The sequence below is a fragment of the Coregonus lavaretus genome (assembly GCF_964263955.1).
Source record: "Coregonus lavaretus genome assembly, chromosome: 16".
Lineage (NCBI taxonomy): Eukaryota > Metazoa > Chordata > Actinopteri > Salmoniformes > Salmonidae > Coregonus > Coregonus lavaretus.
In genome coordinates, this window is record NC_140003.1 from 6,750,122 (window position 1) to 6,763,341 (window position 13,220).

The window sequence follows — 13,220 nt, forward strand, 5'->3', positions numbered from 1 at the left end:
TTCCCCCCTCTTCAGAGAAATTAGTAATTGAAGTTAGGTTTATGTCCCATCCTACATCCTGATATTACCAGGTTCTGACCACTAGATGGTACTGTTCCAGGTGATTTATTTTTTAAAGAATCCCCACCCTGTAAGCAGTCTGTGGACAAGGTATGACAGCAATCCATGCGTTGGTTTTGTTGTCCATGGTTTCAAATGCTAACTTTGTAGCATTTGAAACAGTGACCAGGTAAACAAAAACAAACCAGGGTAGTTTGTCATACCTTGTCCATAAACTGTTTACATGGTACAGGGATGTAGCTCAGTTGGTTGAGCATGGCGTTTGCAACGCAAGGGTTGTGGGTTCGATTCCCACGGGGGGCCTGTAAAAAAAAATATATATATATATATATATATATATAAAAGAATAATGTATGCACTCACTAACTGTAAGTCGCTCTGGATAAGAGCGTCTGCTAAATGACTAAAATGTCAAATGTAATGGTAAGGAAACCAATCTATCCCTTATAAAATAATTTAAAAGTAGGAACACCACCATCTAGTGGTCAACACCTGGTCAAATCAGGATGTAGGGTAGAACATAAACCCTAACAACCTCAATTACTAATTTCCCTGAACAGGGGAAAAAAACATCACCAAATTCACTGAGAATACATTACATAGGATGAAGAAACAATACTCTGAGCTTCTGCTCCATACTTCTTGTCAGACATAGAGAACTGATACTGTATACTCATTGTTAGGGTGGGATTGGCGGGTTTATTGGGTCCGTGGGGGTCTTTTGATAATTTATTTGGATTCCTCATGTCTTACTCATTGTTAGAAAAAAAGTTTGGTCCAAATCGGATGTTATGCACTATATTTATTGAATATTATGTTATATTAAAATGACCAATTTGGGTGCAATCAATTAGCTTAATTTCTCAGAGATGTAATTACATTTCTACAAAATAATGTTGCAGCAATGCTAATCTTATTTTTTTCTAACAATATAAATGATTTTAGAACAATCCGAGATGGTGGGTGTCATGGTTTGCTGAAATGACATGGAACAACCCACATGCCAAAATGGGGATTTTCAGAGAAAACAACGATTTTATTTGAATGAAAACATAACATTTTTAACATGGTTAAGTTTACTTCGAGCGTAGATGTATGTGATTCAACTGTTAAATTGTGTTTTATCAAAATGTTCACACATAGTGTAACAGGGACATAAAAGGTAGTCCTAATCATTGGAATGCGAACTACGCCCCTTCGACCACACATTAGGCTACTTCGTCATTCACCTTAAAATTCACATTTACAGGCAAAGCTAAGATTGGTATAAACAATGCTGCGCTAAAAAATATGATTATATTCCAAACACACCTCTTGCAATCAGGCACCATACATTCGGAAACCGGGTAACTCTTTAGGACCCAGAAGAATTCTCCTTTGTCAGATTATGTGGGTCACTTTTCTCTCCCACAATTTCTCTCTGTAACTAGCAGAGAGCCGCGCATCAGCTGTTCACGGCTTGGCGGTCGTGGTGGACGAGGGAAACTGGGAAAAGTTTTTAGAATTTATTTGCCCAGAAATCTTGTAGCCTTTCAACTTGGTCACTACCAAAACAGAGATGAAAATGAGGTATTTTGCATTTATTTACTTTCTTGGGGGATGTAAAGAAATCGAATAAAAGTATTAATTTAATAGACGATGTGCTACCTCGTTGCAGGTGTTCCTCATGGTTGGAGACACTAGTTTGCTGTGTCCTGGTTCTTCTGACCCCCGCAGCATCGCAATGGCCAGGTAAGCGCAAAGCTTCGAAAAACATGGATATTTAACTGCTTACATGTCTTGATGTCTACAACGTTGTATCGTTAGCTCTCGAACCGTCATATTGTCACCGTTAAATAAACGTTTGTACACCTTGGTAAAGTAGGGTCACTACTTATAAAACCATAAAATGTTGAAATACAATGCACTTAGGCCTAACTAATGGTTTTACATTGGAAGGATGACAGAACAATGCTAAGTGGGAGATGTCTGTCATTACAGTATGTATGCTAAATTCATTACTTTTTGTCATGATAACAATGTACAGTTAATTGGGAAATGTTGTTTACTAATGTAACTGTGCTATAATGTAACCAGTTTCAACTATTGGAAACATTGCCTGTGTGTATGGGATGTGCATGTCATGTTTCTGAGTGTGGACTGTGGATTACTTTCTTTGCATCAAGATTTATTGAATGAGCTATCTTACAGTGGAGAAAATAGTTGTAGGTCTACTTATGACAAACAACCTCAGGGTCTATGTTTGATTTCATTTGACCATCCCTGCACTGAAAATGTGTTCAGTTTGTGTAAATTGACTTTCAGGGATTTATATATTCATTTAATATGTTCTTAGGCAAACATATTGGTTAAAGTAATGAAGCAATTAGTTTCTATTGCTATTTTGTGAATTATGTTGAACCGTGTTGATCTTTTTGGTAGATTCTGTGGTAGTCGCTCAGTGAAAGTGTGTTCCATGTTGTCTGAATAATCAGGCTGTAAGACACAATTAATTACTGTATACACCCCGACACATTGGAGTGCAAAATCATGTAAATGTTCCTTACAAGCCAAAATGTTGAATAAAATTGCATTTAAACTTACTCTACCGGTTGTATGTGCAGTTTGTCCTTTAACTGCTAGAAATTTTAGACAAAATATCCACAGGCAGGTATTGTTTAGCCAACTTTTTAGAGAGCCGGTAGGTTTGCCACTGCCAGCTGAATGCAAGCAACGTTCAATCTGTGGTTCGGTTACACTCGTCTATTGTTTACATATTGTTCAAGTGTTTACGCAGTGTGCATCAGTAAATTGAAAATACACACCGGAAATACAAGCCGACAGAACCATATACTCTCTAAAAAGTTGGGTAAACAATCATTTCCTGTGGATATTTTGTCTTAAAGCGTCTGAAGAACAAACCGCACACACAACTGATAGAGTAAGTTTAAATGTAATGTCATTTTATTCAACATTTGGCATGTAAGGAACATTTATACGATTTTGCACTCCAACGTGTCAGGCTGTATACCAATTAATTGTGTATTACAGCCTGATTAATCACACAAAGTCCCATGGATAGCATAGTTCCACCAGCAAAAACACTATGTGCTGGGTGATTGACATCACATACCCCCCAAAAAATGTAGTTGTCATTGAGACCTATTGAATGTCGATAATCAGGTCAGACTGCAAAGAAGCCAATACCATTCATCTGAACTTCCACTTTGATGTGCACAGAATGGCTTTGGTCTGTTGACAGGGGCTTTCTCAAGTCCAAAGTCTGCCCTCAGAACTCGCATTCCTTCGCTTTTTGTCCAGTGTTGCTTGTTATCTAACTGAAGATTGGGATGGGGACTCTTGAGTGTGCTAAAGCCCTGCAGTGCACACTAGTCTTGAGAAAGTGTAATTTCAGAATGGGACGCACCCTTTTCTGATACTAAATTATTCATCTCTGAACCTCACTGCAGCCCTATATTTAATTTAGTCAAAGTTCTGTCCATTGGATTGTGCAGCTGTCAGATGGCGAGCAGGGAGGAAATTGAGAAGCCTACCATGAATATTTGATTGATTGGCCATCGCTGTGGTTGCCTTCACATTAACTTAACAGCACAGTCATGCCAAAGACTCTAAAAATGGGACCTGATGCCTCTGCTTGGCAGAAAATACTTCAGAAACACTCACAATCCAGTTGAACATACATTTACATTTTAGTCATTTAGCAGACGCTCTTATCCAGAGCGACTTACAGTTAGTGAGTGCATACATTTTCATACTGGCCCTCCGTGGGAAACGAACCCACAACCCTGGCATTGCAAGCGCCATGCTCTACCAACTGAGCTACAGGGGACCTAACATACAATGTTAGCGACAACGCCTTGGAGCTTACGGTGCCATCATGGAGGACAGTTTGATGAATACAGTACATCTTTGGCTCTGGTTGGAAATGAGAGCGTTCAATGGGCATGTCTCCTATGTTGGGACAGGAATGAGGAATCCCCTTTGTCATGTGATGCTTTCTCTGCTCCCGGTGCGGATATGCCTGCAGGCTGTGTTGAAGACGAGGAGGACAACAGCTGTAAGGGGATACCCTGCCAGCCCATTTAATGGCCGAATTAGATGATGCATAAAAAATCACTGCAAATAGGACTTCCACCTGTCATATGCAGGGGCCAGAGCCCCTGAGATAAACAAAATCCTCCTCACCTTAAAAGCCACCGTATGTAATTTGATAGTGCCAAGATAAAGTATTATGACACTCCAAGAGTCAGTTAAACCTCATTGTGATATCATCTTGAAACATTTGACATGTTTTTGAAACACAGTGAAACTGCTCTGTGGACTTTCAAAGACATGTTGGCATGGTCAGTGTCACTCAGGTTATCTGATAGCTTTTGCCACCTTTTTGAAGTTACACAAGTATACAATAACTCAAATCCGTTCCTCAACTGCAGCTATAAATACTGATATAATAAGTGAGGACTTGAGAGAAAGGGTGGTACTGGGGTTAGAATTAGGCTCCTAACATCTGATGACATGTCCAAGATAGTTGTAGCCTTTGCCACTTTAGCCGCTACAAAACATCTACTCCACACCCCTGGGTCGTGTTCATTAGGCAAAATGTTCTTAAACAAAAACTAGGGCTGGCACAGTAATTGTATAACCGTGTGACCAGCAATTATGGATGAAGACCGTCATAAATTTTTTCATAAAAACATCTTTTTTTGGTCAACTTCATATTCAAGTTGACAAAGTAAATGCAACCTTGGTTTACATCTAACAGCTGATATAAGGAGAGAGGAAGCAAGCTGACTGAAGACTGGATGGCCAGGCATTCAAAAAGATGAGTGCGGTTGAGTCTGAAGTTATTTCAGCACGGTGTTGTAGCAAACGAGTCTTCGGTCTCAAAAACCCGACACTAGGCAACAGGGTCTGGTTTCAATGACTGACTCTTTTGCCAACTCCGATTAGTGGGGAAAAAATTGTTCCGCTATGGGTTCCCTTCAGAGAGACGGCTCTCCCAACAAATCACGAGGCAGATGCCAGTACGTTGCGATTTGAAACCCAAGTTTGCAGGCAAAACCTTTGCGAAGGTAGTTCATGCAAAGTAGCCACTTGCAAAATGCACTCATTAAAAATAAACTCTGGTCTCCATCTTGCTAGCTACTATTTTGTATTTTACCCAAGCGGTAAGGTAGTGACGTACGCTACATGATTTTTTTTTTAATGAACCATGCCAACATGTTTTCGAAAGTCCACAGAGCAGTTTCACTGTGTTTCAAAAACATGTAAAATGTTTCAAGATGACATCATGATGAGGTTTAACTGACTCTTGGAGTGTCATAATACTTTATATTTTTTAAGAACAGCAAGACAAGCTTACAAAAAAGCTAAGTTAGATTCTTTACATCCACTGGGTTTGCTCAGGAATCCCTTAAACATTAGACAACACATATTACAATTCATACAAATGTAAAATGCCCATATAACAAGCTAAATGTATAGCTAGTCGGCTAGCTTGTTAAATAGCGATTTTCATAAATTAACTTAATGACCCAGAAATATGATAAATCGTTTTTTCTTTACATTAACTCACATATTACTCTTAACTGTACATTTATTGCGTAATTTGTTATGAAGTTATTATTACTTACATTTGCTTCCATCCTAGTATTTTTGTCAGCCATCTTCCTAAATCAACTTTAGAGTCTTGGGTCGCAGAGCTTTCTGCGTGTTTTGATAACCACTGGATAGGAAGTCTGCAGGTCGATTTGCTTCATTTGTAGGAGCAACTAGAGCAGGGGTTCTCAAACCTTTAGGGGCCAGGGAGCCCAAATTCATCAGGGACCCCCTTCATAATCAGAACATATCTCGTGAGCTAAAAATGGCATACAAGGAGTTCTACTATGACTTTGACAGTGCATGGTCGGATGAACCAAGTGTCGGGCCCTGGGAAGGCACGCTAGGTAACGTTTCTTGGCATCGGAGAGAAAATGTTGCAATTTTCAAGCAAATTGACTGCAATTGTACACATTTTTTCATGGGGCAATATGTAACTTTTTGGGTGACCTGACCAAATTCACATAGAAATGTGAGTTATAGATCTTTCATTCTTATTGAAAGCAAGTCTAAAGCGGTGGTAGATCTGTTCTATGTGCGCTATTTCTATGCTTCTTGGTCTTAAGTTTAATTTTTGCATCTTTTACTTTTGTTTTTTTACACCAGCTTCAAACAGTTGAAAAATAAATCAACTTTAGATTTTGGTTATGGAAAACATATTTCACTGCGGTTTAGATGCAATGATTCTTTAGTCTATACTTGCTTATTTTGTCACTAACTGAAATCAGGCAAATTATTTGAATTTTAGGAACTAGGAAATGGTGGAGCGATTTCTGCATAGTGCACCTTTTTTAAAGCTTAATTGACAATGCATTTATGTTTAAAACAATATATATTTGAGTACTGTGAATACCAATATCCCTGTGAACCTCCCAGGCACATGTTGCCCAGGGTTAAGAACATACAATACAATGTATTATTATTAAAATGTATTGTATGGTATTACACCCTCTAAACTTATTCCATGGATCCCTTGGCAGGTGTCCGTGGACACCACTTTGAGAACCCCTGAACTAGAGGGCTGAAAAGCCACTACCCCTCACTCAAAGTTGAATTGGAACACGACTCCGACTCGATGCAGCTCGCGGGATCGCGCAAAAATGAGGGGGAGGGCTAAGGGGGGTATTGGGATTGAGCCATGGTGTAGTAGAGTTTCTTGCCCATTATATGCAAAGTGGCACAGTTATCGCTATAGGAGCCACTGGCAAATAATTTAAACGACTTTACTGCTGCTGGAACTGGGAATAGCTGGGGGTTGAAAGGGTGTGTGTGTGTGGCCAATAGTTTAACCCACTTGACTGGTATTGGGGTTTACTGGTGTGTGCTTGTGTTTGCAAGCGGGGCGCTGCAAGCTAAAGTCTTGTTGTGTTTGGGTTCTAATTACATTAAATTAGTAATTGTAAACCCTAGCTAGTATCTCATATTCCATTACTCAGAATGTGCAGTATTGGATGTGGTCTTTGTCTCTTTATGTTATTTCCACTTGTTTTCAAAGACTTGTTTACAGACATTGACAATGTCTTAGTTCCCCCTACTCGTTCTACTCACTTTAGTGGGGGACCACTGTCTTTTGTCAGTGAGACAGATTTAGTGGTTGGGATAGGATCATTCAAGGCAATGGTTGTCCCCACACAATCGGTAGGCTATAGAAGTAGCAAATGCTTAAGTAATGGACTCAACTCACCTTTAATAAAAATCACGTGATGTTCTCTCGTAAACGCAACACTGATGAATTTTTTTTTTAAAGTCGTCAGTTCTCTCAGAATATCTCACAATGAGAGAGGAGACCACACATCATGTAGTGCAACATACCTGTCACAGAATGATTAAATCTACAATAGTTTTTCTCTGCTGCTGTGAATAATTACCCTGGAGAGTGAAAATGAAACTTAGACCCAGTGTAGTTTGTATGTCTTATTTTAAGAAAGCCACTGTTGTCCATATCCTGCTTTTCAATGGTCAATATCAGGGGATATATTTTATTTATATATTTCTGGATATCTGACATTTTATTAGATATATGGAGTAGACATACTCCAGATACGCATGTCCTTAATTTCATATACAGAGCTAAGATATTCTCCTTAATGGGATAGTTTCTACATGCATCCAATCCGGACCTAAGAAATCTCCCTGCTACCGTATGAGTCCAGCGAGATATCTGGGGTGAGATACGTTCAAGACACGCACCTGATGCGCGTTCCCCCGCTTACATACACTACCAGTCAAAAGTTTGACGCACCTACTCATTCAAGGGTTTTTCTTTATTTGTAACTATGTTTTACATTGTAGAATAATAGTGAAGACTTCAAAACTATGAAAAAACTCATATGAAATCATGTAGTAACCAAAAAAGTGTTAAACAAATCAAATAGCCACCCTTTGCCTTGATGACAGCTTTGCACACTCTTGACATTCTCTCAACCAGCTTCATGAGGTAGTCACCTGTAATGCATTTAAATGAACAGGTGTGCCTTCTTAAAAGTTAATTTTGGACAAAGAAACCAATGCTAAAGGCCACCAATAAGAAGAAGAGACCTGCTTGGGCCAAGAGACACGAGCAATGTACATTAGACCGGTGGAAATGTGTCCTTTGGTCTGGAGTCGAAATTTGAGATTTTTGGTTCCAACCGCCGTGTCTTTGTGAGACGCGTTGTGGGTGAATGGATTATCTCCGCATTTGTAGTTCCCACCGTAATGCATGAAAGAGGAGGTGTTATGGTGTGGGGGTGCTTTGCTGGTGACACTGTCTGTGATTTATTTAGAATTCAAGGCACACTTAACCAGCATGGCTACCACAGCATTCTGCAGCGATACGCCATCCCATCTGGTTTGGGCTTCGTGGGATTTTCATTTGTGTTTCAACAGGACAATCATCCAACACACCTCCAGGCTGTGTATTGGCTATTTTACCAAGAAGGAGAGTGATGGGGTGCTGCATCAGATGGCCTGGCCTCCACAATCCCCCGACCTCAACCCAATTGAGATGGTTTGGGATGAGTTGGACCGCAGAGTGAAGGAAAAGCAGCCAACAAGTGCTCAGCATATGTGGGAACTCCTTCAAGACTGTTGGAAAAGCATTCCAGGTGAAGCTGGTTGAGAGAATTCCAAGAGTGTGCAAAGCTGTCATCAAGGCAAAGGGTTGTTTAACACTTTTTTTGTTACTACATGATTCCATATGTGTTATTTCATAGTTTTGATGTCTTCACTATTATTATACAATGTAGAAAATAGTGAAAATTAAGAAAAATCTAGGTGACTAGGTGTGACCTATCTAAGCCTTTATATTTAGGCATGAACGAATCCACGTATTTTCAGAAATGTATCATATCTGAAGTTATTACCTGATCATTTATGTAGCCATATAAAACAAAAATAATTTCAATATATATCCTTACATGATCCAGTACCCAAATTATTTTACCAGTTCAGTGTCCGAAAATCTTTGTGCTTCTTCATAAGGTGACATATCTGAGCATACATTTGCACCATATTCAGGCTATAAGGCACAGAAAGGCAAACATCGTCATATTTAATCCAAGTTGCTATTTTTGTAAAAAAAAAAAAAATCTGCATAGCAAATCCAGAGCTCCAATCACAACACGTTTTCTTTATTTTATTTATTTAACAGAAAATGTAAAGTTGCACACCCTCAATACCTCTGCCTGCCCTGTTTGTTATGGATGGGATGGTTGCAGATTGGGTTGTCAGCGGCGCCGGTCCCTCACAGTCCAGACCCAACATGGTGGTAGTGTTGATCTGTGATCCACTCCAAACTGTCAATGCAGATATTGCAAGAAAATATTGTCATTTCACATAACCATACTACAAAGTAGCTACTCTACCTGCTTCATTCATGATGAGAAAACTAACTGAAAAGCAAGCTAGCTAGCTAAGTTAGTTAGCTAGCTTATATTACCCAGTAATACAAAATACTTCTAAATGTTTTAAACCATTAGCTGTCACCTTGAGTCATGATAGGGGGTAAAAAATGCTCTTACCTGAAGGGAAGGCAATGTCGTTATTTGTTAGCTAGCTAGGCTACCAGTTAGCTTTTACCCCCTAGCAAGCCTAGCTGGCTTCCTAGCCCTGCTGGCCAAATTAGCTAATAAACTAGATTGTAACTTTAAAAGTGAAGTTGTGGGGCTTGCTTTAAAAGTATTTTTGTGGTAGTGGAAGAAGTTTAAAGGGGAATTCCACTCTGGAGGAATCTGGGCTTGTTTTCATCACAACTGAGGCATTTCTAGGTCAGTGAGATGTTTCATACATAATTGCCCAGGAGCGAAGCAGTTCAGGGCTTTGCGCCTTGAATGATACAACCTATGACTGCTTCCGGTGTATTGATTTGCATCTCTCTTTCACTCAAACAGTGTGAAGCGATGTGTGCTCTATACAACTATTGGCTACTTCTGTCTGTGAAGGCATTTTCCCTCGGCTGTCATTTCCCCAGATAGACATTCACACAGTCACTCGTTTCAGGGCACAAGTCTCCCCTTCCCCAAACATTGTGTATCAATCAGAATTCGTAGCTAGTCATTGTTGTTCAATACATTTATTTTCTGTCAACTTTGAGGCTATATGGTTGTTTTAGTCTGTCTACTTGCCGTTGTTTAGTAGGCCTACTTCTACTTTGTCTGTCCGTATAATATTCCATTGCTGTCGTTGTGTCGTTATCCAAGCCCATGCTTGCTATTGTTATTTATTCTCACCCAGGCATATTTACAGAGCGACAGATCATTAGAAAATAAAATGATAAATGTAGATTGTAAAATGTTGTGGCGTAAGTGTTGCGAGAAAAGTATTGCTCCTTTCGAAAGTGAAACAATATATGGGCCATGCAAATGACACTACCTTCATCTAAATCTGTGTCTGGAATAAATGCAGGCAGTAGTAGCCAGCCATCCATTAGGATATTTATTAGCCTATGTCGTTGATAATGGAATAGGACTAAATAAGTAAATCATGTGCATTTTCATCTGTCGTGTCGTTTAACAATGTGTGTGAATGAGTGAAGGAACATAACGCTGTGCTCTGAGCGCAGTAATGCTCACTTGAGGTATAGGCTTTACCGGCATTTTTAAGCGAACTTCCAGGTTTTCTGATCACGAGTATATCCGATTACCAACTGTGATAAAACTGATACGATTACGAATATGAGTATGACGAGATCGGCACACCCCTAATGACAACACTCCTCCCACAGCTTTACAAGTATTCCCTGACCTTACTGTATGTTTCTTTGGAATGGCATGACCACCTCTCCCATCTGCTCATCACCAGTTCTCTAAGCTACAGATTGTTACACCAGATAATGTGAGTTACAGGATAGGTACTGTTTGGTGTAGCACAGAGAATTTTCGGCCAAACTTAGCGATGCCGTTCTCGATTCGTGGAAAGAGGAGTCTCATAAAATGTCCATGTCCAGTTGCAGGTGGTCAGTTTGAATTTTGAAAATGCTCCGTTATTAAAATAAAAACTTTTTTTCTCCCTAAAGTAATCCGATAGTATGTGCGCCGCCATCGTGTCTATTTCAAGTCTTCTCACTCATTGATCGAGACAGGTCTCTTTTATCATGACATGCAGCACTTTAGGGTGGACACCCACCTGTCTAGATCAATGAGAAAAGACTTGAAATAGACATGATGTCGGCAAATCACATTATCTGGTGTAACAATCTGTAGCTACAGTTCTCTGCTCTTGTGTGTCTCTACACCTGAGACACAATTGGACACACTGAACTGTACTACACTGTTTTTGTATGTTACTTTTACCATATAACATTCTTGTTGAATACCCAGTTCTCTTGAGTTAGCAATCAATAGTGTACACTTGCCTGTATTTTAGATTTTGACAAATAAACAAACATTCTTTGGATATCTGAATGTCTAGCATCTGTTTGACACTACAGAGTCCTGTACAGCTTATATACAGTGGGGGAAAAAAGTATTTAGTCAGCCACCAATTGTGCAAGTTCTCCCACTTAAAAAGATGAGAGAGGCCTGTAATTTTCATCATAGGTACACGTCAACTATGACAGACAAAATGAAACAAAAAAATCCAGAAAATCACATTGTAGGATTTTTATTGAATATATTTGCCAAATATGGTGGAAAATAAGTATTTGGTCAATAACAAAAGTTTCTCAATACTTTGTTATATACCCTTTGTTGGCAATGACACAGGTCAAACGTTTTCTGTAAGTCTTCACAAGGTTTTCACACACTGTTGCTGGTATTTTGGCCCATTCCTCCATGCAGATCTCCTCTAGAGCAGTGATGTTTTGGGGCTGTCGCTGGGCAACACGGACTTTCAACTCCCTCCAAATATTTTCTATGGGGTTGAGATCTGGAGACTGGCTAGGCCACTCCAGGACCTTGAAATGCTTCTTACGAAGCCACTCCTTCGTTGCCCAGGCGGTGTGTTTGCGATCATTGTCATGCTGAAAGACCCAGCCACGTTTCATCTTCAATGCCCTTGCTGATGGAAGGAGGTTTTCACTCAAAATCTCATGATACATGGCCCCATTCATTCTTTCCTTTACACGGATCAGTCGTCCTGGTCCCTTTGCAGAAAAACAGCCCCAAAGCATGATGTTTCCACCCCCATGCTTCACAGTAGGTATGGTGTTCTTTGGATGCAACTCAGCATTCTTTGTCCTCCAAACACAATGAGTTGAGTTTTTACCAAAAAGTTCTATTTTGGTTTCATCTGACCATATGACATTCTCCTAATCCTCTTCTGGATCATCCAAATGCACTCTAGCAAACTTCAGACGAGCCTGAACATGTACTGGCTTAAGCAGGGGGACACGTCTGCCACTGCAGGATTTGAGTCCCTGGCGGCATAGTTTGTTACTGATGGTAGGCTTTGTTACTTTGGTCCCAGCTCTCTGCAGGTCATTCACTAGGTCCCCCCGTGTGGTTCTGTGATTTTTGCTCACCGTTCTTGTGATCATTTTGACCCCACGGGGTGAGATCTTGCGTGGAGCCCCAGATCGAGGGAGATTATCAGTGGTCTTGTATGTCTTCCATTTCCTAATAATTGCTCCCACAGTTGATTTCTTCAAACCAAGCTGCTTACCTATTGCAGATTCAGTCTTCCCAGCCTGGTGCAGGTCTACAATTTTGTTTCTGGTGTCCTTTGACAGCTCTTTGGTCTTGGCCATAGTGGAGTTTGGAGTGTGACTGTTTGAGGTTGTGGACAGGTGTCTTTTATACTGATAACAAGTTCAAACAGGTGCCATTAATACAGGCAACGAGTGGAGGACAGAGGAGCCTCTTAAAGAAGAAGTTACAGGTCTGTGAGAGCCAGAAATCTTGCTTGTTTGTAGGTGACCAAATACTTATTTTCCACCATAATTTGCAAATAAATTCATTAAAAATCCTACAATGTGATTTTCTGGATTTTTTTCCATCAATTTGTCTGTCATAGTTGACGTGTACCTATGATGAAAATTACAGGCCTCTCTCATCTTTTTAAGTGGGAGAACATGCACAATTGGTGGCTGACTAAATACTTTTTTTCCCCACTGTAAATATCTTCTGTGAATCCATAAGGGCAGA

At 39.9% G+C, this 13,220-nt stretch overlaps 1 protein-coding gene across 2 annotated transcripts in view; it reads left to right on the forward strand.

The window, feature by feature from the left end:
- Nucleotides 1–1,476: 1,476 nt before the first annotated feature.
- The window catches only part of LOC311143296 (uncharacterized protein), a 178,248-nt gene continuing 166,504 nt past the window's right edge, over nucleotides 1,477–13,220 (forward strand). The window contains exons 1-2 of one of the 2 annotated variants that reach the window (XM_084179123.1): nucleotides 1,477–1,629; nucleotides 1,718–1,791. In XM_084179123.1, coding sequence (XP_084035249.1) covers nucleotides 1,619–1,629; nucleotides 1,718–1,791 — 85 coding nt within the window. In that variant the 5' untranslated portion in view covers nucleotides 1,477–1,618. The remainder of the gene's footprint in view (nucleotides 1,630–1,717; nucleotides 1,792–13,220) is intronic. The other variant, XM_084179124.1, reaches the window with a different exon arrangement.